This window comes from Megalops cyprinoides, chromosome 1 (assembly GCF_013368585.1).
Source record: "Megalops cyprinoides isolate fMegCyp1 chromosome 1, fMegCyp1.pri, whole genome shotgun sequence".
Lineage (NCBI taxonomy): Eukaryota > Metazoa > Chordata > Actinopteri > Elopiformes > Megalopidae > Megalops > Megalops cyprinoides.
Window position 1 is genome coordinate 44,880,076 of NC_050583.1, and position 26,690 is coordinate 44,906,765.

The 26,690-nt window shown below is 39.4% G+C and overlaps 1 protein-coding gene across 1 annotated transcript; it reads left to right on the forward strand.

The window, feature by feature from the left end:
* The first annotated feature begins 947 nt into the window (after positions 1-947).
* krt222 (keratin 222) lies at positions 948-25,921 on the forward strand. Its single transcript, XM_036525576.1, has 10 exons — positions 948-1,026; positions 1,474-1,700; positions 6,655-6,737; positions 10,261-10,417; positions 11,582-11,764; positions 12,788-12,913; positions 13,519-13,739; positions 17,878-18,074; positions 19,771-19,873; positions 24,637-25,921. Exons 2-10 carry the CDS (start codon positions 1,488-1,490, stop codon positions 24,848-24,850), a joined length of 1,497 nt encoding a protein of 498 aa, XP_036381469.1. The 5' UTR covers positions 948-1,026; positions 1,474-1,487; the 3' UTR covers positions 24,851-25,921.
* Positions 25,922-26,690: the final 769 nt, after the last annotated feature.

A 26,690-nucleotide genomic window follows, 5' to 3' on the forward strand; every position in this document is an offset into this window, starting at 1 on the left:
AAACACTGCAGCAACACCACCTTCAGTTAAGAAACAGTCTGAGCAAATTTTATTGTCTGCCTCCCAACACCCACAGTGATACTGAAGTGACCTAAGGTGTGGCACAGAGATAGACAGGGGAGTGTTATTGATCAGTGTAAACTACCATGTTTAATTTGCGTCTTTGCCAATGAAGTCAGAAGTTAGATTGAGAATGCAAAGCATTGTTGCATGTAGTCTTATGCAAACAAGTGGAGGGTTGGTTAAAACATAGCAGTATATTTCTCTGCCTTCCTTCTCTGGCAACTTGTCAGTATGGCCTGAGCCTGATTTTTGATGTGTATTTTGTGTTAAGTCCTGGAGTTAACTTTCTTGCATGCTAGATATGCCACTGCAAACTTGGAGGTTGAGGTGAATACAAGAGTGAGATGATGGTCCACTGTATGGGTTATTGATGAACTTCTGTATTATATGATAGGTCTGCAAGTGTAAACGCTTATCTAAATACAAGACCTCGACCATTATACGGGTTGTTTTGTTAAAATTTTGAACAGGGTGGAAACAATGCCACAGATACACATTTACTTGAGTGCAAATACAGTCATAACCACACACCCACTAGTATAGCCCCCTTTGCCATGTGACCCTGGACTTTGCCTCTGCAGCTGGGCTGCCACTCAAATAAAAGCTACTCAGCAGTCCTGGATCATGGCACACAATGGTCATAATAGTGCTCGTGATGTCATCGCCACCACGTAGTATACTGCCAAAGGTGTGACTGCAGTTTTTAGAGCTGGACAGCTGCAGAAACAAGAGGGCCTGAAAGGGCTGTGGGCATACAACTGTAAAGTAAGCCTGACCCACCTCTCACTCCCCCACTTGCAGGAGCAGAGGTAAACCCCGATTCCATGGCAGAAGGAGGGACAACACCGAAAGGATTCTAGTTCAAAACGGACAGCTTGCGATGATCCAAGGCCAGGATTTACCCATACAGCATTGAGTTGGCTTTCTAAAGCTGGAGAAGCTCTTGTTGGGACTGTTGTGCAGGTATGTGTATAGTATATGCACATGTATGCATGTAGACATATACACACACAAACACCTAAAGTTATTCGTACAGTGTTTCTTGATTTAAGAACAAAGCTATTAAAAAATCCCAGTCCTCTAGACTGGGTTCTCAAGGTGTGCATGCAGCTTTTTGTTAAATTTTGGGTGAATATATTGTCAATCAAGTATCTCTCAGCTAAAGTTCAGGCGTGGCTTCCTGCAGATGCTGAAATTAGAGGACTGCTGGACAATCTGTCTGTTATATAGACACTGTAGGTTCCCACCCAGTCTGCCCAGAGCATTCTGATGAGCCTCGCTGCAGACAGCAGGATCAGAATGTGCTGAGCACAGATGTTTACTTTCCAGACTTTCTGGGCAGGACAGGGGAGTTACAATCTAGAGGAGTCCTTCACGCCCAGCTTTAACGTCCTTCATTTGCACCTGCAGCTAGTCCCGTGAAGATGCTGCCCAGTAGTGGTTTACCTGGACTGGACCCACAAGTAACATTGAGGGGCCTTAATGCTCGCCTGGTGAACTTCCTAGAGCAAGTGAACAGACTGCAAGAGGCAAATACACAACTGGAGCGGCAGATTGCTGAAAGGGTTCACAGAAACACCTTACAGCCCAGGGACTGGACCCTGCAGGAGAGGACTGTAGAGGAGCTCCGCACTGAGGTAGAGACTTCACATCTCAAACAATGAACAAATGCACTTGAGGCTTTGTCCCATAGTGAGAGAACAGTCTGAGTTCAAATGATCTGTTTTGAGTTGGGGAGGAGTACCAGGGTAAACAGCAGTAACTTGGAATAAAATAGTTACAATTTGAGAGAGTAAATGTGAGAACCAACAAAGAAAACCAACATACTAATTACTGATAAGGAACTGGAACTGGAATGTTGTGAAATTAAAACAGATCCATGCAGTTGCATGCACTTTGTGGTGGACTGTGTGGGGCCTGTGTCTCCTTAGTTAGTCACAGCATGTAGAATGATACCAGTACAGTCATCATGTCTCCAAGGTTTCTCCATAAATATGAGCAAATTTTCTGATACCTACATCAGGGCGGTATTTCAGATTTCAGAATTTATATGACATGGCTAAACCCTCCATGCCTAAATAACCTTGTGTGGCTCAGGGGTGTCAGGTCAGTGGCTGGTGCCACTGGCTGCACAACTATAATTCTGCACCTCTGGAGTTTTCTAACCAGAAATGTAGAAGTCACTCATTTTGGTTCGCTAATGTGTCACTGTTAGTGAGCTAAGTAAGTCAGTTCAGCATTTTACAAATGTCAGTTAAGACTACAACAAAAGCAGAGCATTGAGGACATATATAGTTTTCACAACACTGCAAAAGCTCTCTGTCACTGGCTTACAAAACTGAGCATATCATTTGTGTGGCCACAAGGCAAAGAGATCCTGGAAGCTGTCCCTCAAGAACAGAAAAAGGTGGAGCAACATTGCCAGGAAATGGACTCATGTTTCAAAAAATATTCCTTTAACGTTAATGCACAAATCAGTTTGTATAAATATTAGCAGTAACTTAGCTAGACTCGCTAAATTATCTGCACCACTAGCTAGCTGCTGTGGATGAAGTAGGAGGTGTGCCAGCAATGGGACTTATGTGAGTCGACAGGTTAGCTATCTGATTAGCTAGCTACTTTGGCAGCCTAATGTTGACATATCTATTCTCTACAAATTGTTAGTGATAGACCAGATATAGCTAGTTAACTAAATTTAAACTAAGAGATGACGTTTGGTCATTTTATTTAGCCAGGTACCAATGTAATGTAATGTAGTGGACTAATTTCTTTGCTGTAACAAAGACATTTTATTTATTCAATAAAGTTCATAATGAATTCTGTCTTTTTATGATATTTAAGTATTTGACAATGATTTAAATCGAGCATTTGGATCTGTTTTATAAAAGCAATAACACATGAGAGGTTGTGCATTATTGCGATTATTGATACTTGATGATGCTGATGCCTAGCAACCACATAAATATAAAATACCACCACATATCAAACAGGCTTTTTTCAGAGAAGGTAAAATAAGGTTAACCTCCTATTCGATATTAATTGTATAAAAATAACAGGTTATGTATTAAAATTATCTTCAGAAAAGGAACATAGATGCCCTTATACAAGTCTCTTAGTATAGAAACTGCACAAGAAGCTATCCTAGCATATTAAACTGAAGTGAAAAAATGACAGGTGATGAAATCGTTACTTTCAAGTTTTGTTTTTCAATTGGATAAGACTGTCCTCACAACATGACCCTTAGAAAGAGCTGTTGCTAATAGACTGTGAGATTTCCCCAAGCTTATATGAAGTCTAAACTATATGACAAGATAAAATAAATCTGTCTCACAAAATAAAATGGATTATTTGAAATATGCTCTCTATTTTTGCCATACATAGGAAACATTCAGGCAGGCAGACAATGCAGAACACTTAAATCAAAGACCTGGCATTTGGTTGTAATACCTGCATAAAGACATTTGTAGTATGGGCAAAAATATTCTCATTTCAAATGACTACACCACTGTGAAATATTTTTTTTTCAAAACCCAAACACACAATGATGGTGCTATATAAGCCCTGATCAGCTGCACAAAGCATATCTCCCCATAGCATACAGTCAACAAAACAGGGGCTAATACAATCTGAATGAAAATGATTTGCAGTTTTCATTGGTGGGATGTACGATGTTTGATGTGAGATTTCGCATGTGTGTTGTCAAGAGTTTCTTCGATCATCCCAGCTGTTTTGAAAGTGGAGAAAATGTTTCAGCTGATTTATGTAATTATAATGAAACTATCAATAGCACAGAATAATCGCAGAACACATTCAATTTTAAATGACATTCTGCAAACAGAGAACTAGAGAAAAGTTTAAATTGGTTAAATAAGCATTTCTTTTTAGTGGGCTCACAGTATGCAGTGCAGTTGTTCAATTGAATGTACTGTTATTCAGTCAATTCATGATAATTGCAAGTACTTGAAGCTGTTGCAACATTATGTACTTAAAACAAATATGTGTAAAAAACAAGAATAAGTAAAGTAAATGGGAACCAGCTACACATTATGCAATAAAACGTTTTGATAGTTAAATAAAATATAAAAAACGTTTTAAAAATATTCAGTTTATCATGTGAAATTAGAGGGAGTTTGCTTTACTTTGATATGAGATTATATTTTGTGGAATTCATAAAATGTTGAATGTTTTCAGGGGTCATATATCCTGAAACTGAAAGAGCTGTGAGTATTTTGGAAATTTAATCATCACCAATTACTTTTGGTCTCGTAGCAATTCATTGTAGATGTATTCAGTCTCAACAAATACACATATATCCACATATACTCTATAATGTTTTATATCATAATTAAATAAGCTATTATCTTTATCTCAATAATATTACACAGACCAAATCCAGCTTCTGGTATCTGGACATGCCCTGTTTCCTTGGTATATTTCTTCAAAGACTGCAGGAAAATGACCTTCATAAGATAACATGCCTATAAAGGAATTTACACATCACTTGAAGATTAAGTTTACTTCTCGTTGAAGGGCCTTTTAAATTATATTTCAGGATACAAGTACAGTGGAAACCCTGCCAGGAACAGGATACAAGTATATCTTGTCATCATGGCCTGTGAAATAAGAAATTTTGGAGATCCCTAAAACAGAGAAAAAAACGTTTTGCAAGGAAGATGCCTCTTCAGAGAGCAAACCACAAAAAAAGCTGTCTCAATTTGGTTGACTCCATCTAAATGGCTATTGGAAGCATGTCTTAAGGTGAGATTAAAAAGTGGGCTTTTTGGACATGCTGATCAGTGTTATGCTTACTGTAAGAAAGGTGGCATGTCTGTTAAAAAAAAATGATGTCAACTGTGAAATATAGCAGGGATTCTATTAAGTTTGGTGGTTGTTATGCATCCAGAAGTCTTGGGTTAAGACACAGCTAATCATGATCTCTGACACGTACCATGACATTTTGGGCAAACCTGGTTCACTCTGCCAAGAAATTCATGCTTTACTGAAAACGAACATTCCACCATGACAATGAAGTAAAGCATTTATACAAGTCTACAAAGAAATGAGCGCAACATAAATGTTCTTAATTGGCATTCTCTAGACCTCAGTCCAATACAATATTTGTGGGTCATAATCTGTGAAGCAATTCACACACAAAAACCGATAAGATCTTAAGAACTGAGAACAATTTGGCTAGAAGGAAAGTTCAGGTATCCCCCCACAGTTCCAGAATCTCAAAACAGGAAGTGTCTTGTCAGAGTAATCCATGGAAGAGATGGAAAATTCTGATTTCAGGAGAGTAAAGAAATATGACCCTCTTGGTTTCTGGAATAAAATGTATTTTTTGTAATTATGACATTAGTCTTAGTTTTAATGCTACCAAGATGACACCTTTTACGTTTCAAAATTTTAAAAGCTAATATTTTTCTGAGCAGAAAAAGTATCCAATATCCAAGTATGCAAACTCTCATGTTATGAATAAATATGGATGGCACTGTATATGGATATCATGTATAACTAGTCAACGTCAATCCAGTTTGATTGATAAACTTGTTCACTGTTTGACATTTCTTCACTTTGAAATATGGTGGTGTCCATGGCAATCTACCCTGAAGCAAAACTACTATAGGTGGGACCACGTAATGTTAGCTTATTTGAATACATATAGGAACATATAGAATGGCAAGCACTGGATTCAGCTGATTGGCAGGTTCCAAAGGAATTTTGAATGGCAGTTATTACTTAAGAGATGACTGGGAATTAAGTGCTGAAAGATGATATAGACATTGTGGTGTAGGATGGTGCAAATTTGTTTAATTTTGACTCAAAGAGACAAAGATGAAAGCCATTGCCAGGGGAAAAAGAACACTTAATGTCAAAAGTATAAAGGGCAAGCGATACTTCTACAGAATAGAAATTCCTCAATCATTTGAAAGAAGTATTAATTACAGTTGTGTAAACTGTGCTGCAGGCATTAAAACCTAATAATCCAATAACAACAATGGAAATCACAGCAGTACAAGGTAAATTGGCCTTGCTTCTGATTAGTAATTACCCCTGATCTGGGAAGATTTTAATGAGGTTCAGAACAGGTAACATGTAAGAGGTGCCTGTGCCTTGCTTTACTTAACACTTTCTGTCCAACTTGTTAATTAAAAAACAATGTACCCTATTCAACTGCATTACACTGGTGGGTTGACCACACAATGACTGCATAACTTTGTGATTTTGTGATAAAAGTACTGAAATTGTAAGCCATAAATGGTTTAAGGTTCACCATAGGGGAAATTTTATTTGATTAATCTGAATAGTATAAACATTTTAAGAAAGATCTTGGGAAAAAATAACCTATATGACTATGTTCTATGTTCTATGTTTATAGATCTGCTTATAGTGAATTGTAATCCAGACTATGTGCTGTGTGTACTAATAAATTGAAAATATGGTACCATTGATATGACTGATGTAATGTTGTTCCACCCAAAACTGCAACAGAATTGATTATAGGAATGTGTGCCTCTTAATAAGAGGAGAGAAAATGTAATATTTATCATTGTGCTGATGAAAAAAAACAGGTATTCCTTTGTTTAACAGGTTAGCAGATTGTTGATGGAGAATGCCCAGATGGCTCTGCAAACTGATAAAATCCAATCAGAGACTGCCCATCTCCAGGCCAGGTTAGTCTATGAAGTATTTCAACTAAGATTCTTTTCTGATTTTATCATACTAGGTGAAGGTCTTTTGAGTTATGCAGCTCTCAGATTAACACATACCCAAGAGGTGCTGTGATTGGTCAGATGCTCCACAAGGTCAAAAGGTCAAACTCCCTCAATCTGTGGGCCCTGGAATTAACAAGGGGTTTGTGTGCATATGTCGATTTTGTTTGCTGATGTGAGCCACAATAGTGATTACAGAGATTTGAAAATAAGTAACTGTTATCAGGACACAAGCAAAGATGTATTAAAATCATGTCTGTACCATTCCACAAATGAGTCTCTTTGATCATCATTTACAACAACCTGATTGAAATGATCAAAGAAACAACACCATGCACATACATGACAGAATAATTGGAGGAAAAAATGTGGTGATGAGAGTTTATAGGAAAGTATTCAGCAAAGCCACTGTCTGACAAAAACATCTGTGAAAACAGTATGATTTCAGTGTGCTTAAATTAGTGAGTAGGCACCCTGTAAAACCAGTGAGGGGAGGAGAGAATACATGTTCTGAGACAGCTTTTAGGTTTGCTCCAGGTGAACACTGCAACGTGAGGTATGAGAAACTCATTATTACAAACAGGACTTGTGTGCCAAACATCTAGTATTTACTCCTCCAGGAAGTTCTGTTCCTTGCACAATCCAGTTTCCTGGAGTAACAGAGCTCCTCCCACATGGCTTGGCAACTGATTATCTCTCAGGCTGCTCAGCCAGCATGCAAATATGGGCTGTTTGTGCTGTGTGAGCTTTTTGTGTCAACACTGATGCATAGTGACACCCATCCATTCCTCTCTGCCATCACTATTAACGTCCTAATGGTCCAGGATTCTGGACGTGTAATAAGGTATGTTACAGTAAACCTGTTGTGGATGGTGACGATATTTCCTCAAATCTGGAATAAGATATTGTTAGACTCTCATGTCAGACATGTAGGACCTCTTTGTTTGTTTTGCAAGTAGAGCAGCCTGAAGCCAAGCCAAGGGCTGTTACTTTTCCAAGAAATGCACATAATTTGAGAAACACACAGGTTAAATTTCAGTCATACCTTTCAATGTACAACTATGCCTACCATCCTAATAATTGCGTTGAGATACTTCTATAATCACACATGCATCTGCCATAAGTACACCGCAACCGTAATGTAGAACTGTGAAGGATTTGAACAAAGAGCTGTTAAACAGATGACTGAAATTGTCATTGACATCACAACTCAATTGGAGGAACTCATCTAATTGGAGGAAAAATATTGTACAGGAAGAAGAAGACCATGTTGCTTTTGAGAGGATTTATGTAATTGAAAAGAATCCTGTTTTGACAGATAATGTTAAAGAGGACTGGTAACTTTGATACATGTTCATATAGCTAGTTTTTATACATATATTTCTTTTATGAACATGGAACTTTAACATGGAAATTGAACTCATTTGGTTCTCCTAATCATTCTTGAATATATCTCTTGGTCATATAATGTGAAATGTTTTTCATTTTCCTTCATAGCACAAATTAGTCTGCCAGTGCTGCTGGAGATTCCACTACAGGCCCATATGTAGGCATTACATTACATTAAATTACATGCATTTAGCAGACGATCTTATCCAGAGCAACTGCCATTGCAATAGAACATAAGTGTAAACATTCAATTTAAATGTGCCAGACAAAAGACCTCATATCAGACCAATTTTAATTTATAGGATAAAGCCCATGTAGATCCACCATCTTGTTTTCAAGGGGACCCTGTAGGAAATTCAGCATACAATTCACATAAAATAGGGCACAAAGCTACCGAAATACAAGATGCACAATACAACAAAAACATGAGGTATGAAGTCTCAAGATGTTTGAACATTCATACAGTTAACAAAGCCATATCCAATGAAAGGAAAAGAAAGAAAATAAAGGAGGGAGTAAACAGTAAAATGAAAAAAATCCACCATCCCATCATATTTTAGAGGAATATCACACAAGTATGCAATACTTTATGTTTAGCAAGAGCACTCCGTTTAAAGGTGACTTACACGACCGTTCTTAAATATGCCCAGAGCACTTGTGGATTTCAAGCCTTTTGATAAGACATCCCAATCAACAGGAGCTGACCTAAAGCCCTTTTCCTCAACTGTAGATATGCTCTTGGAATATCAAGGAGCTGCTGATGTGTGTGCCTTAAAGAATAGTTCTTTTACTAAGGCAAGATGATTGAGATGAATGAAACTGAAGAAAAACTGCATTGCAGTCACTTGTTTTGGAGGGATAACCATTGAAGTTGATTACATTAGACAAACAGTAATTACTGATGTGATAATGATACCTGAGAAGATATCTGCTTAAATTGTTGTAGACAACATCCAATTAGAATAATTAAGTCATGATTCAGGATAAGCAATAGAAGTTGTAAAACCAAACTTTTTCACATTTACTACACATGCAAAGCAATGCTTTGACTATTATAACACCCCAAGGCTAATCTTTTTGTCAAGATAGCTAATATGTTTATGGAACCAGATGTTTTAAACAGCCAATCTTATCAAGCAGATTACCATCGTTGAAGTGAATACCAAATTTGTCAGCTTCACATGTAATTCTACATCTTATACTAAAGAGCATAATATAGGTCTTTGTCTAGTTAAGTACAATTTTGTTCAGAGACAAAACAATTTTGTGAGGTCCCAAAACAGAACCTTGCGCTACCCCTCTTTCAAGGTCAAGAAATTTTTAATCATATCCAATGACTAGATACTTTTTCTTGTCACTAAGATGCATTTAATCAATTAGGTGCACTCTGAGCAAGACAAATGTGTGTTTTTCTAATTGGATCTTGTGATCAGCTAAATGAAATGCCTTTGATAGATTGATAAAAATTGCACTTGCCAGTTTGCCTTTGCCAGAGAAGGAAGTGATGTCATTTGTAGATTATGCTGATGCTATAGTTGTGGAAAGGTTGGATCTAAAGCAAGATTGAAAAGGTGATAATATGTTAAGATCCCTTATGTACTGGAAGAACTGAGCATGTAGAAACTTTTCAAATATTTTTGCTACTCTACAAGCAAGTGATGTTGGTTTATAGTTCAACTTTCCACCTTTCAGTGGTGGTATCACTCTTGTACATTTCCAGATCTCACTTGTAGTCAGTGACAGATTGAATAAGTCTGCTAAAGGATACATTAGATTATGGACAAGCCATATGATAAAGATCCAGACCACCTGGTTTATGTCTTGTATTTCTTTAATGTCAGTAATCAAATTCCCTATAGATTGGATTCTTAGTCTTTCTAACCTAACATAGGCTTTGTTCTGCCGTTTGAACAGCAGTTCGTTCACCCAAGGTAAATTTTCTTCTAGTTTCATTGTTCTCCAGATGTTCCTCATGGAGCTCAGTCATTTATTTTTAGGGATGTATGATGGTGAGGATGATGTGATTGTTGAGGATATATAATTATTGTGGTGATGCCTTTGTGATGTAAGGAGATATTAAATGTTTCTGACCTAGATGTGAGGCAGAGAAAAGGCAGAGACAGCTTCTAGAGCGGGAGGTGGTCCAGCTGAGGGGAGTTAGGAGCAGAGCGGAGCATCAGGCTGTGCAGCTGGAGGCTGAGCTTCAGAGAAGCACAGAGGAGCTGGAGCAGATACGCCAGGAGCATCAACAGGTGTGTGTGTGTGCGTGTGTGTGTGTGTGTGTGTGTGTATGTGTGTGTGTTTGTGCATGTGTGTGTGTGTGTGTGTGTGTGTGTGTGTGTGTGTGTGTTTGTGCGTGTGTGTGTGTGTGTATGTGTGTGTGTATGTGAATGTGTTTGTGCATGTGTGTGTGTGTGTGTGCGTGTGCGTGTGTGTGCGTGTGTGTGTGTGTTTGTGCGTGTGTGTGTGTGTGTGTGTGTATCTTTGTGCGTGTCTTTGTATGTGCATGCACTTTCCTCTGTCTTTGTGTGCGTGTGTCTATGTGTTTGAGGGTAAGATAATGGATAATGTATGGCACATTAAAATGGGGCAAAATGCAAGAACAAAATATTAAAAACCTGAATGATCTGTGTACATTGTTAATCCCATTTTTATATTAATACAATTTTAATATCTACATATATACATTTAATATAACATACAAATGCTACAATAACACTTCACTGAAATACAAATCAGCTTTTGTGGAAAACTAACATTTATTTCAGTATGGTTTCCCTTTGTCTTTCATAACTACACGCATCCCCTGCTTAATATGTTTGAGCTATATGTTAATTCCCTGAACTACTTATTGTTTTTAGTGGCAGGAAAACAGTTACCTACATGTAATGTAACAGTGGTGTTAACATTGGGTAGCACATTTAACCCTTTTAGCTCAAAGATGCTTATTCATTTCTTCTCCAGCTTCACTCACCCTATCTCTCCCTTTTTATCCTAGATGCTGACTAACTGTCTCTTCTCTTGGACCTATTGTGTTCTAGCCTTTCTTAGCGTAATATTGCCTCATCAAGTCTCTCTCTCTCACACACACACACACACACACACACAGACACACACCACAAGGACCTCTGCCTTACTGCTCATGCTCACTAACTCACTGCTTGTTTCCCTCTTCTCTCTCTCGCTCTCTCTCCCTCTCTCTCCCTCCCTCCCTCTCTCTCTCTCCCTCTCTCTCCCTCCCTCTCTCTCTCTCTCTATCTCTCTCTCACTTGCTCGCTCTCTCTCTCCCTCCCTCCCTCTCTCTCTCTCTCCATCTCGCTCTCCCTCACTCTCCTTCTCTCTCTCTCTTGCTCTCTCTCTCTCTCTCCCTCCCTCTCTCTCTCCCTCTCTCTCTCTCTCTCGCTCACACACTGCAGGCAGTGCAGGCTCTGCAGCACGCAGCTGGCCAGGGTGATGTTGTGCTAATGCCGGTGACGGAGGGGGAGGATGGCAGAGAGATGGAGCTCTCACAGCTCCTCGAACAGATTAGGACGCTGTATGATGGCCTCATCACCAACAGCCACCCGGGCCCAGGGCCACCAGAAGGAGCACTTAACCAGGTAAGCAATAAGCTGATTTACCATGAGCCCTCCTCTCATTCCCCAGACACACCCTATTCCACTGCCAACCACTGTCCCAGGTGCTGCAGAGGGAAGAATTCCTTCAAACCAATCGTGACAAGAAAACACCACATTTTCGTGACCCATGACAAATGGCATGGCTCCAAGAAATGTGAGCTGTGGTGTTTACTGTCCTGCGTTTCCATCTCTCTCTCTGTCCCCAGCATTCTCCTCACTCGTTCATGTCTCCCTATACCCCCATTTCTCTGAGGGTCCGAGAAGTATGCTGCAGAGTAGACTCAGGGATCAGCATTTAGGGATTGTGATGCTACAGCCTATGTATAATCTACATGTATACATTCTGTAGATGTCAGTGCCCTTCACTGGCCCGCTCTGAGTAACTCAAGATGAAAGTGTGTAGAACAGATCAGCCTGCTATGTGTACGGACACTGGGAACATGTCTAGTGTTCTTCTGCTAATTGCTGTCTCTGTCAAACTGACTGCTTTGCCCATTCCTGCTATCCATATAAAACCCTGACTGGTATTGTGTCTGTATATGTCATGTATGTCATGGTATCCCTTCTCAGTAGTGTAGTCTATTATTACAATGTGTGTTTCCAGTAATTAAGACTCTGTCCATAATTCTCTCTCTATCTTTCCAGTACACTGTGTATTTTTGTCAGCGCATCTGTGTGGTTGTGTGTCTATGTCTATATGTGTGTAAATTATGTCCTTCATATGTGTGTCATAGTGTTCACAGCAATATCATCTTCAAATGCTCAGCAGTATGTGTGCCTTAGTGTCCCTCTGCTACCCCCTCGCCTCACCAACTGTGTAGTACATCAGTGTACCTTTTCCTGTACATACTGTGTTAGCATATCTGTCTGCGGGTCTTGTTTCTGTGTATCTGTGCTAATGTGTCCCAGCATCAGTGTGTTAGAGTGTCTGTATGTCTGCTACTCAGTGGCGTGAGTGCTGTGCCCCACTGCGCCCTGACCCTGTCATGTGTGGCGCGGCTGCAGGAGGCGGCGGCACAGGCCCAGGCAAACCAGGATGTGGAGGCCCTGCACGCAGCCCGGGCAGAGCTAACCGAGGCCAGGAAGCAGTGGCACAGTCTGCAGGTGGAGATTGAGTCGCTTCACGCACTGGTGAGCCCCAAAGTGCAACACTGTACTCCGGCACTGCACATGCAACATACAGGAGTCCACTGCCCCAGTCTACCCCACCTACTGTAAGCTTCGAAATGGGCAACTGACATGCCGAAATTATTCTTTTTTCACTCCTGCTTTCTCAAAACAATAATCACAGGTACCTGAGAAATGTTAGTGTTATTTAAAAATTAACATCTACATCCATCCAAATATGAACATATTAATGTCATTTTACAATAAGTAAAATTAAAGATTAAGCATTGAAAGATAAATTAAGCAAATGAAAGATAAAGCATTTAGTCTTTATACAGTATTGTGTGTAGTATCATTATTAAATTAACAATACAGATGAATGAAATATAAATAAATGAATGAAAAATAGAATTTAAGATTTACATATGTTGCTGAATAAGTATTTACAGTTTATGTGCTCCATTTGCATTGCACTCAGAGTACAGTATTTTATTGACATTAGAATTCTTGAGGTTTACTGCAGTATTTCCAGGAAGCACTATGTATTCTCCACACTTTTTATTTTTAATAAATTTGTTACAGTCTCAAACTCTAATTTATGCACATATCCCCTCATCTCACCCTGCCAGGAGAGGGGTCTAGAGAGCTCCTTGCAGTACACACAGCGGCAGTATGAGTCCCAGCTGCAGGACATGTCCAGGGAAATCCGGGGCCTTGAGGCAGAGCTGTGTCAGGTGCGCAGTGGCCTAGAAAACCAGCGCCAGCGCCACCACGAGCTGCTCAATACCAAGGTGCGGCTGGAGCATGAGATCGCCACCTACAGGCAGCTTCTGGAAAGAGAAGAGGGCAGGTGAGAGGGCACCAAGTCTGTTGCTGTGTAGGTCACATTATTCAGTTCGTGTTTGGGAGGCCAAAAAATAGGAAACAAAGCTGGAATTCCTGAGTTTGTGGGTGAGCTTTCCTGCTGGCACCAAGCAGATATGGACATGACACACTGGACAACACACTCATCACACATATTCTGTATTATGCCCAGATATTCAGGTTGTGCATTCCTTTCAGGCTCTGGTTGAGGTTCCAGTGTAAACATCAAATTCTGGCATTATGCTTTCAAAGGTAATTAATGAAATTGAATGAAACCATATCTAAAATCTAAAACCATAACCCATACTAATCTACATCGAATTGCATCCAGAATCGTTTGGCTGGTGGTTTGACATGTCCCTGGCTCAGGACCTCTAGGGAATGTGTGGTTTTCTTTCCACTGTAAGTCTTGACCATCCAGTTAATATAACTGTATGATTATTCACCCTATCTTGCTGTTAAGGGCCATAAAACCTGTGTGACTGCTGCCTTCAAAGATCAGATACACTCAACCCTGCATTAGGATGTTGCAGAGAGTGTGGAACTCCAGGGGTCTGCATCTCAACTCTGAATAACAAATGTATCTGGAATGAATGAGCAACAATGAATAAGAAGAGATTAAAGCTGTATAACAGGACATGAAAGGCCTTAGAAGAATAGATTCTTCCAACTTTCATGTTCCACCAAAGAGAAAATGCACAGTATCAGGTTTCACCTGCAGGGCAGTGTTCATGCTCAACTGACACCTGCTTCCCCACCCTCAATTAGTTTCTGCAGATACAGTATAGCTAAAAGATAGAATTATCCTCATTTCTAACATGTTTTTTTACTGACAGTGCTAAAAATGTCTGGGAGCCATGTTCATCCATCAACAGAGCCATCATGCTTTTGTTTCAATTCAGGCAGGCATAAATATTTGAAAAATTTAGTGGGTGTGGGGTACATTTGTCCTTGATCTAGACTTAGATTTTGTGATGAGTCCAAAGGGTGAACGATGCAAGACAAAGCCAAGAGCCCAAACCAAAGCCCAAACCACTGAACAGAAATGTAAGAAATCAGAAATTTCAAAATTTAGACATATCCTCTGCCATTTCTTTCTTGACAATTAAGGGAGTTCCTCTTGTACTGTTGGCAAGTTATTTCTTTTACTTTTGTAAGTGTGATTAATGTTGTGTCTTTCTTTATCAGCTCAAGAAAGTCATAGTTTTGTTGAAAATCTTACAAGAAATACCCTTAAAATTCCGTCTGGCAAGAATGGAACTTTCTTCACAATTGTGGTTGTGAAATTCCAAATCAAGGAAATGAATGTCATATCACTACATTCATAGACAAACACTTCATATTCATATTCACAAGAGATGCAAGAACTAAATTCTTAGGTATTTCATTTCTCATTGTTTCTCCTCCCAATTTCTTTCTATAACATCAAAGTTATTTTTCATAATACATCACATGGAAATAGGCTAATACAGAATGTTCAATGTTCTTTCAACAATGAGGTGATGATGCCTCGCATTTTGTGCTTACTGGCTTTTTAAAAATTATAACTGATTAATGGCCTGATTTACTAAAGGAATACTCAAAATGCAGGTTCACTGTGTTGGCAACCAGTGTGAACCTGGACACCAATGTAATTATATAAAGCAAATAATTAGTCCATGTAACACAAGATATATCTAATGAAACACGCTGCTGTCCCAGGTAGGCCCTATATAAACAGCAATCTCTGCTAGACCCTGACTTCTAGCAGGCGGCACGGTATGCAGTGTTTGTACCAGTGCTTGTAAAGCATTGGTCTTATGACCATGTGCTCTTTAGCGCAGGTTTGAATATGCTCAAATGTTCAGCCTTCCGCCTCAGGCTAGCTAGGGTTTCACTCACAACATGTGATTCTAAATAGCAAGAGAAGAATGAGTAAATGTTAATTATAGCTTTTGCAGAATAAATAGAACTATATATATATAATGCTGACGTGTTAAGGTTTATTCAGGAAATATCATTCATGCTGAGAGCGAGAAAGTGGGAAACCCAAATAAATCTTGCTGTTCCCGTATAGATTAGTTCTGTAAACAAATGATTGTAACACTAAAGAAAAGGATATTAGCCCTGTGATACTCTAACCTACTGACATAAGGTTATGGATTTTGCATAGTGTTTGCTAGCTGTTTACATATCTAGCTAGTCAGCAATATGTATCCATTTTGATTGTAAGTTTGTGTATTTCTCCAGTTTTTCTCTCTGAAGGCACAAATTTACCTAGATAGCTCATTGTTGATTGTCATAATTAGCTTGATGAAACATATACAGTAAAGACCCATGAAGTTGGTATAATATCTTTTTTTGTATGAAACAGAACATTTCAGTCAAGCATCCAGAATTGCAATTCTAAGATGTTGGCCTGCTGGCTAACTTGCTAACAGGTATATTTCAAATGACGATGGTCAAAACAAAATCCCAATGAAAATACCAACAAGAGCTGGCTGACTTGTAACTTGTGTTGTTGAAGCAACCACCCCAACACCCAAACAATTTGGAGGGTTCAATGGAAATTCAGTTAGGGGGTCACCTAGGTCATCTCAATCTCTCCATTCTCTCAGATGCCAGTAAGCACACAAAAAACTCTAGCCATGTTTTCTTTGGTGTTTCAGAGATGCTTCATTTTTTGATATTATGGTGGCTCATTTTTGCAGTCTGATTGATGTTGATACGCTTTAGTCTGGCAATGCCCCTCTCAGTTTAGGCAATGCATCTTCCTTGTCTGTCCTTCATCATGTTCTAGTTGATTTTTTTGCACCACAGCATCTTCCTGGTGTGTTTATGTCTCCTTGGTGTATCAGAGTGATCCGTCTCTGTGTCCTGTGCCAGTCTTCTCACACATGTGATCCCCACGGCAGGGTTTATTCCCTGCAGTTACTGCATTTGGGGACTCTGCCTCCAGCTCCCCCCTGTGCAGCTTCTGCTTAACCTCCTGCACCACTGAGTAACATCTCCACTTCCATCTCTTAGTGAGGTCCATCCAGGTCCTCTCCGGCTCATTCCTCATTCATAGCATACTTGTGTTTTGGGACGTGCCTGAGGTAATCCCGTCTGTTTGCCAATTCCAACTCATTGCTCTGGACGGACTCCTCATTGGTGCAGTCTATTGGAACCTACATCAGAGGATAAGGACTCTTTTTTCCTCTTTTTGTTAGGACTCTTCATTTCTTCTCATCTTCTTTTCCCTTCCAATCTTGGTTTGTAGCTGATCTTTGCCTCCCGAGCTTAGGTCGTGGCATTGTTCTTAGCAGCTGTACCTGCTTCTGCTGTGAGCCTGCCCTTCATCCTTTTTTTACTTGCTCTTTCTTTGCGCTCCAGGGTCTCTCCTGCCTTCTGCTGAATGCACCCAGAGGATAGTGGATGATGTGGATGTCTCCATGCAGAACATCAATACTGTTTTTTTCATTGGCATCCGACTCAATAGCACACAGTTACTAGCTGAAGGGCTGGCACTCTTATTCTGTCTGTGTCTCTGTTTTCTGAATTAGAAATGTCTTATTTGTAGGAAGTCCGATGCAGCACTTAAAAGTTTCAGGAAGGGGTCGGGGGGACTCATGAGACGATCATGAGAAGCTGAACTGAATGTATCTACTACTTCCTTGATTTTATGATATTGGAATTTTTGATATGGGGTACCTGACAACTTGACAGTAGTGTAATGTAAGTGGTTTTTAGAACAACAAAAATGTACCATGGCAACATTAAGGTAAGGTTTACAAAATTAAGTATGTACTTTATAAACCTCATTCACAAAAATCCTGACCTAGCATAAAATATGTGTATAATGTATTGCATTTGTATCATAGATATCATACCATCCCACCTCAAAAAGTTCAAAAAGTTCATAGTAGCCTTTCTTTAAGAGGCATGGTGGGTCAGACTGGCAATGTTTTTACCCATATAACCACTCTTTCTGTCATTACTCAATCACATCATTAAATCTGACCCAAAGTTGTTCAAATAATAATTGTTCAAAACTTTGATCTCTTACCATCTCACCAGCACTTTTGATTTGATTTGTGCTATACAGTCTCCTTCAGCTTGTTACCATCATTTATTGATTTTCTTACTGTTGTTTCCTCTGGAAGGATCTGTGGGCATAATGGCCCAGTTTTGGATATCAAGCTAGGACCACCTGACATGAAGCTGAAGGAGCAGTTAGTGACCAATCACTGTGGTGACCCAGTGCTCCCCAAGCCTCTCACAGAGTTGCGTACAGCTGAGAACGACCTTACAAAAAGCCCTCCTCCCCTGCGGAGACAAAAGAGCCTGGTCATCTTGACAGGTGAGTATATATACACACACACCTACACCAACAAATGGCACATGCATGCATACAAACATGCAAATACAGACACATACAAATAACATATTTGCAACAGTGTAATTGCAAGAATGGAGGAAATGTTGTTTCATACCTGTAGCGTAACATAATTGTGATTGGCCCCGGTGCAAATATTTTTTCTTCCCAGTTAATAAAACATGCAGTTTTGGAACATTTCAATAAGGACAAATAAAAATACATAAAATAGGCTATGACTCAAAACCATAAGTTTTATACAAAAGGTGGGAACGTGGTATATACAGCTATCACAATTACAAGTAATTTTAGTGATATCGTTGAACGGTTACTTTGAAGGCTGTGTGAAACGGTCAATGCACGAGAGGGTCCACCTACAATAGTAAAGCAGCAAAAAATCGCCTTCCTACATGGGCCCCTGACAGCTTCTGGGCCCCAGGGTGCTGCACCGGTTGCACCATTGATATTTACACCAGTGTTTCATACATTTCCATGAACAAACCTGGTAAATTCAATAAACCAGTTGTAAACAGTATACATGTTCTGGTCTGACTCCGGCAGCCAGAGTACGTTCTCATTGAACCACTGAAAAAATTAGCTGTTAAAGATTTAAATAAATAGAATATTGGAATTGTTTCAGATGACTTTTTTGACACTGAAAAAAGTTAACTAATTTATCATGTTTCAGTGTTCACCAAAAGCAAATTGTTCAATATTTAGCATCACTGACAGGAGCGTTTTTCCCAGACTACAGCTAGAATTTGCCTATGCTTTTTAAAAACTTTAAAGACAGTTGCAGATAAATCTGCAGTTTTTTCCCCTCGAAATGTAAACATGACACTGTGAAGTAAAAAAAAAAAAATTGTTGTTCCTGTAGTACAGTGCGGGGTAAAACAATGCAATTTGGGCTCCATTTGGGCCCTCTTTAGAGGCTGCAAAATGCTAGAGCAGTTACTAAGCACCAGATACAAAATGTGTTTTTGATTGGTTGGGACAGCGCAAAATAAAAAAGACAGTACCAGATTTCAGCCTTACATTTCTTAGTGCTTGCACAAAATGGGTGTCACCATTGGTTTTGGGGCATGAACAGGTACAAATGCAGGGAGCAGTATTATTTAAATAGTCATAAAAATCTGCCATGTGAAGGATAATTTAAACACAGATGCAAAACTCTAAGTCTACGAATATAAGAGTTTTTGGAGAAAAATAATATTCATTGAATAAAAATGGGAGTCTTCAACACACACCTGCTACTATAATAACAATATTATATACATATATGTGTGTTGTAATTATTCATTTTGCTATAGCTCTTTTGCTTCATGTTTAACGTGTCATTTGAAGTTATGGATAAAATGTACACAATATTATTTTATGCAGATACTTCTATTGTGTCATTAGTTTATTATTTACATGTCCCCCAGAGCTTAATCAATCAATAACATCAATGGAGCCCTGCATTTACAATATTACAAAGGCATACAACTTGATCCATACACCCTAACAATCACTTAGTTCATGTGAACTTGTGATACCACAACAAGTTTCCCAGTTAAAAGACTTGGAGGTTTTGTCATGCAATAGCAATGTCCATCGGTTGTGACAGTAACATTACAATGTTGACAGATCTTTACTCCTCAGGAGATGGGTCTCGCATGAATGTGATTTTCTTTGTGAGCAGAGCCAGAGAGCAGTATGGATGGGAAGATGGCCACTGTGAAAACCCAGGAGATTCTGCAGGGCAATGTGGTGCGGGAGAGTGCTGAAGCACATGGAACTGTGGAGTGAGTACAGCATGCAGATGCACTGCACATGTATTGTAGAATAGCACAGAATGGGCTTTGTGAACATGCTAATGATGCTCTGACAATATAGGTCCCAAACAATTCACAGGTCTCATGGTTTTACAGTAAGACTTCAGAAAAAAACTTGCTTTGAGTGACTTAGGAGTGGGAATGAACATGTTATTCTGAGCACTGTACTGTGACAGTAACTATTTTATCAGAAAGCATACATGGGCTCTCTCACATATTTATCATAAGGGGAAAAACAAGGACCTACACTCATCAGCTCAGAGCTGTAGAAGTAATTCACAGTTTACCAAAAACCTGAGGAAGAATTTTGAATATTGATGTGGTGTGGAAATTCCCTTGTCACAAACCTTCCCTTGTCACAAACTAGCTTCCTTAAACCCAAAGTCAGTCACATTTCTTGAACACTATGTGCTGCACCTGTCCCATTGCAGTGAACGTTCTGTCTGTTAGGGGGAGGTATATGCTATTTGTGCTTGAACATTCCAGGTGTTGAAACAAAATGCCATTCATTTGGTTGAGCATACTGACATGAACAATATTCAGGACTATAATGTATTTAATTGATACCATCAATGCTTTATCTTATTTCTAAGTGAGACTAAGTGAGAGTCTAAGTGAGACTGGAACTGAATTGATTCTATCCATGAAACTGGTGGTGTAAACCCAGGGAAACTGGATGAAATATCAACAACACATGAAGCAGAACATTTCTTGGAGGGCCGATTTTAAAATACTGGATATGTCTAATTAAATGCTTGTCTAATACTCAGTGTAAGATTTTGTAATAGGTTTAATAAATGTATGTTAACAGTTACTCTGCAAACCCAGTAGTCGGTAGTAGGAATGTGACTACTCCTTAAGCACTACGGAGGAAGCACTGAGCAAGTGTTTAACAAGTACTTATTTTCCATGCTCAATAAAGCAATCATTTAAAATAGGTTGTGGCTGAGTGATATCCACCCGGCACTATGACCAATCAGACATCAGACGGTAACATTTTTTCCACAGTTGCTAGCAAGCTACAGGTAACTGCTAACATAAAGGAAACCTTCACCACCATAAAATGATTAATAGACTGTTGCTCTACCAATGAGCTGCCAGCTTCAGTCTGCCTTGGCATAAATTCTACAAGTATATGCAACTCTGTTGGAAGGAGAAGTTCCACCATTTTGTGTTTTGTTGATGGTGATGGAAAATGCTGTCTCTGGACTCAGACTCCCATCAGGATGGAAAAGCTTTGCCAGAGGATGAAGCATCACCATGAGATGAAGCTCAGAATGGCTTTGTATTTACTGGATTACTGTATTTACCTAGCCCTCAAAGAAGTTGAGTGGACCTAATACATACCAGGAAAATGCACCCCACATCATACGAGCCGCTAGAAGCCTTTACCTTGTGAAACAAGCACTAGGGCCTGTACGTTCCTTTTGGCGTATGCCACACATACACTCATCTGCTTGTTGAAAGCAGGGTGAATGATGACTCATCTAACCACATGATTTGTTTCCACTTCTCCATAGACCACATCCTGAGTTCTTTGCACCACTTTACTCACACACTTGATGTTTAGGTGTAATAATTGTTTGTGCACTGCATCGCAACCATAAAATGCCTCTTTGTGAAGTTTTCAGCAGACTGTTCTTGATGAAACTGCCTGCTCACACCATAGATTGATATTTGCAGTCAAGAGATTCAGAGTTTCTTGTCTGTTTTGTCTTGCATCTTGTATGCACATCATGGTCAAGGAGTATGTGATTTTGACTACAGTTGTCCCTAGCTGATTATGTCTTTCCCTCAGATTTCCATTCCAACATCACCTTAGCCACCATTCCTCATGAAATTTGCAATTTGAACAGTCTTCATCACTGAATCTCTACCAAACATGCCCCAACAATCACCCTCTCTCAAACTCATGGAGATCTGTTCATCTGGCCATGGTGGATGAGGCAATGGGTAACTGGACCCACCCAACATTTTTATACATGACCCTAAGCACAACGGGATGTTAATTGCTTAATAAACTCAGGAATCACACCTGTGTGGAAGCACCTGCATACTTTGTATCTCTCATTTACTGTAGTGTTTCCTTTATTTTGGCAGTTACCTGTACATCTGTATTTTAAGAGTTATGATTCTCAGCTATATAAGCTGACCGACTAAATGAAAATCCTCTATGGTCTCACATAGACCGAAGCATGGGAATAAAGCAGCCTTCCCACTGTATGGCAAGTGATGTTTTACAATGTAGTGGAGAGTGGTTCACCCAAAAAATGCTGATGGAGAGACTATCAATAGATTCTGACTAGAGGATCGATTTGGAAATATATCAACATTTTTCCACTGCATATTTATCTGTGGGCTTTGCCATCAGCCCTGATCCACAAAGTAGAAAGATGTAACTTTTTTTCAAATAGTGACAGGTAAGTCTTTACATGGGGCATAATAGGTTGATACACCTCTGTGATAATACCAGTATAAATATATACATTTGTAGCAATATAAATAATGTGGAATGTTTTACTGTATTTCACATGCTCCGTGCCTATGTTATTTAAAAAAAACAGTATTAACCTGTTAATGAATAATATTTGTTCTAACCAGTTAGGAACTCATCTAGGTATCTGGAATACAATAAATGGAAGCAAATTTTGCTCCCTGGTTTGTGCCACCAAGAATATTAAAACCATGAGTATACACTAAACTTTCTAAGGTTTTACAAGCTGATGTTTTTCAACAGTTCAAAAACAGTCACCTTAAGTAAATTGCATGTAGTGAAACTGCACTGTCCTAGTAAGGTTTCATACCGCAACGCCCTTAAATCTTTAGTTAGTGCTTTACAAAGACAGGGAACACAAGAGTATTAGCATCATACAGTCATAAGAATTTAAACTAATGGCTATTGAAAAAAAACACAATGGGAGAAGTCTCTCTACCTATAGTTTTATTGTTATATGTTCTTTTTATTCTGCTCATGAACTTGAGTTACCTGCCCATTCTTCCCCAGATGTTCGCACAATAGTGTTTACAGTCAGGAAATAACAGTGTGAGTTCTAAGGCTAGTTGAACTCACTGACTCCAAACATCCCATACTTGTAATGCAGTGCAATTTGTATTTGTCAAACTGGCATTATAAATAGCTTTTCATTTCCCCAGTAAGAGCTCCATTTACATAATATGTTTTCTCTAAGTTTCTTAACCTCATAAAATGACTATTGGGGGTGATAACAGCCCTTGTCCTCAACAAGGCAACCACCTCCATGCATGTATATGAAATGAAAGGATGCATGGGTTGATGTGGTTGTTTTGTTTACATATACAGACGGGTGACAAATTAAAGGAAAACCCTGAATAAATGAGTGGAGAAACATAATGAATGCAGATGCTTCCACACAGGTGTACTGCATGGTACAATTAAACAATTAACATCCAATCATGCTCTGTGGCATGTATAAAAATGCAGAGCAGGCCCAGTTGATCTCGATTTTGGATCAAGATGGCAAGAGGAAAAGATGTAAGTGACTTTGAAAGAGGGTTCATTGTTGGGGCACAAATGGCAGGAGCTTCAGTCACAAAGACTGCTCAACTGGCTAGTGTTTCAAAAGGAACAGTGACTAAAGTGACATCTGCTTTTAGGTCTATGGGAAAGACATCAGTAAATAGGGTCGGAAATTGTGGTCGACAGCGCACATTCGATGACCATGATGTTGGTGCATTAGTGCAATATGTAAGGAAAAACAGAAGAGCAAGTCTTCCTCAGGTGACTGAGAATGTCAATGCAGGACGTGATCAGATTGTGTCAGCAACAACAGTCTGTCTACAGAGATGTGGAAAAAAGTGATATGGTCAGATGAGTCATCCTTCACCATATTCTCAACAAGTGGGCGAGTGCATGTGTGGCATACACCAAGAGAAAGGTACAGACCTGAATGCTTGACCCCTACAGTGAGGGGCTCTGTTATGCTATGGGGGGCATTTTGCTGGCATGGTTTGAGTCCACTTGTCCCCTTAGAGGGAAGGGTCACTGCAAATCAATACAAAGTTGTTCTGAGTGATCACCTTTATCTTATAATGAAACATTTCTATCCTGATGGGAGTGGTCTCTTCCAGGATGACAATGCCCCCATCCATAGGGCATGAGAGGTCACTGAATGGTTTGATGAGTATGAAAATGATGTGAATCATATGCTATGGCCTTTGCAGTCACCAAATCTCAATCCAACTGAACACCTATGGGAGATTTTGGTCCAACGTGTTAGACAGTGCTTTCCACCGCCATCATCAAAACACCAAATGAGGAAATATCTTTTGGAAAAATGGTGTTCCATCCCTCCAGTACAGTTCCAGAGACTTGTAGACACAAAAGGAAATCTTTGACGCTATGCGTGCCATTCATTTCAGACTGGGAAAGTTAATGGCAACCAACCAGTCAACTCCCCTCAAAATCCCCTCAATGTGCTGTCCTGAATGGATGTTTAAGAATCTTGCTTGGACACTACAAATCAGGCTTTAACCACTGAGCTGATAAAAGAGCATTAGGGTTCGGCCTGATGTGTATTGCATTGTTAACATGTGGCTGTAGGTTTTTTTCTTTTTTCTTTTTTTTAACAAATCATATGCATACTTTCACAGGTACCATAGCAGTGACCTATGCATGATTTAAGCCTATTTGCAAACTCACAGCTCACTGCCCTAGGTTAGTCTGTTTTCCTGATCACCATTGCCTTTATCCACAGAACGAAGAAGATTGATGTGGTTATCAAGCAGTGGGAGGGTTCTTTCTTCAAGGGGAACCCTAAGCTACGCAAGAAGTCTGTGTCTCTGCGCTTTGATCTGCACATGGCAGCGGCTGATGAGGGCTGCTCGCAGACACAGCAAGACAGCCTGCCTGATGTTGAGGTGCGCCTGGTGATGAAGAGGTCCCGCAGCATCTCCACCATCACCCAGTGACATCACGTTGTACCATCACTTGGTGACAGTGTATACCTTCATGGCAAAGACCTTGGCTAGGCACAGCAAGATCCCATTGCTCTCCACTCCTGTGGCCTTCTGACATAATATACAGCAGACATATCACTTATCACTGTATCTCAAAATGACATAATCATGATCCCAATCATTCTCCCAAAATCTTTCTGCCTAAATCCCTCTACTTTTCACCAAATATTTAACATGATGATGCTACTGCACTCCATTTGATATTGTGTTGCCTTCCCCAGTACACCAGTATAAACCAAAGGAAACAAACAGAGTTGAAACCCTTACCCAGGGAACACAGTAGAAAAAAAGAGATTACCTCGAGTAATAAAAAGAGGAGTTCCATCTTGCATTAAGAAGGAGTTGCTGTTTGTTTTCAGTCACAATGTGTTAATATTGTTGGTGATGCTGTGCAGAGATTAATTGTAGCATTGGCATTAAGAAACTTCCGATTGCTGTATTGCATTCAATAGAGGAAACTGTAGTATTCTGTTACTGTGTCTATCACCCTCGAATCAACTACCAGGCCACAGTCAAAACATAGCAATGATGAATATTAACATGGTACAGTGTAAAGTCCAATTTGTATGGATATGAACATGGAAATTTCCCACTTCGACACACATTAAAGGATAGTGTTCCATCAGAGGCAGATTTCACCTGGCATGACAAGAAGGAGCAGGTGGATTTTGTAAATAGCTATACAACAGAATGTACGCTTTTCTTTTGGTTTGTGGGGTCTTATACATTATAATCTATATATGATTGATTATGGTATAAGATGGAATTAGCACTGTTAAGATGATGCTTTTAGTTGGCACCAAAGATTAAAAAGAGAAAAAGAAGGATTAAGATTTATGAAAGACAGCAGATGTATACTCTAGTTGGGTGCCTGCGATGTGAAAACCTTACTGAAAAATTTCTTACCTATGCATTTCTTGATGTGCTTAATTTGCGCTACATAGTGAAACACTTGAACTAGAATCTTTTCAGTTTAGGAGCTCTTGTTTTTTTGAAACAAATAATACTATACAGCTTTTTACCCAAGGGCAAAATAATTTCAATAAAATAGTTAAAGAAATTAAATTCCAGTGTTTATTAGTCTGAATTATTATTTATTATTAATGCACTATGACGAAGAAGAGGACAGTTTTCTGTTGGTGTACACTTACCACTGTTCGTCTCTCTCTGACACACACTAAATTGGAGTGATGTGGGCAGGAAAGGTATGTGCGTGTGTGGGCTGTATGGAATTTAATTTATTCAGATATACAGAATACACTGTGATGAAGGCTGTCAAGCCAAAACATGTTGGTGCCCTGTTTTTCCAACTTTGTTTTAGTATGAACATGGGAAGAGAATACATCTTAAATGATTTAGGAAGTTTTCCTCGGTCATGTTTGTTTCTACATGTTAACGTAACCCCATCCATAGGGGTACCTTCTGATTCATCAGACCCTGTTTTTGTAGAGCATCCATGTAGTGCTCCTTCCCTGCTTTCAAGCATATAAATTCTAACTTTCTACCCATAAACACCCTTAATTTAGCCTCATTGTACATTTCTTCAGCTAACTTGCTAGCAAGCTAACAAAACACCTAGGTATTTAGCTGCCTAGTATCTGGAAAGTTGGCTAGCTAATTTTCTGTCCTAAATAGAGAGCTACAAACTAGCTAGCTGTAATGTTTCATTGTGTAGGTTATATTCTTATATAGCCTCTCACATAAGAGCAAAGCTGTTTGCTGTTTGGTGTACTGTCCACTCATATTCTGCAGTGGAATTGTAGATTTTCAAGATTCCTTATGGTTTCCTATA

What these genes read in the sequence shown, in the direction of transcription:
- krt222 (XM_036525576.1), top strand. Translation starts at nt 1,488, where the DNA reads ATGCTGCCCAGTAGTGGTTTACCTGGACTGGACCCACAAGTAACATTG. An exon ending in CAGAAGGAGCACTTAACCAG is followed by an intron (nt 11,765 to 12,787) that starts GTAAGCAATAAG and finishes GCGCGGCTGCAG; the next exon opens with GAGGCGGCGGCACAGGCCCA. An exon ending in GAAGCACATGGAACTGTGGA is followed by an intron (nt 19,874 to 24,636) that starts GTGAGTACAGCA and finishes CTTTATCCACAG; the next exon opens with AACGAAGAAGATTGATGTGG.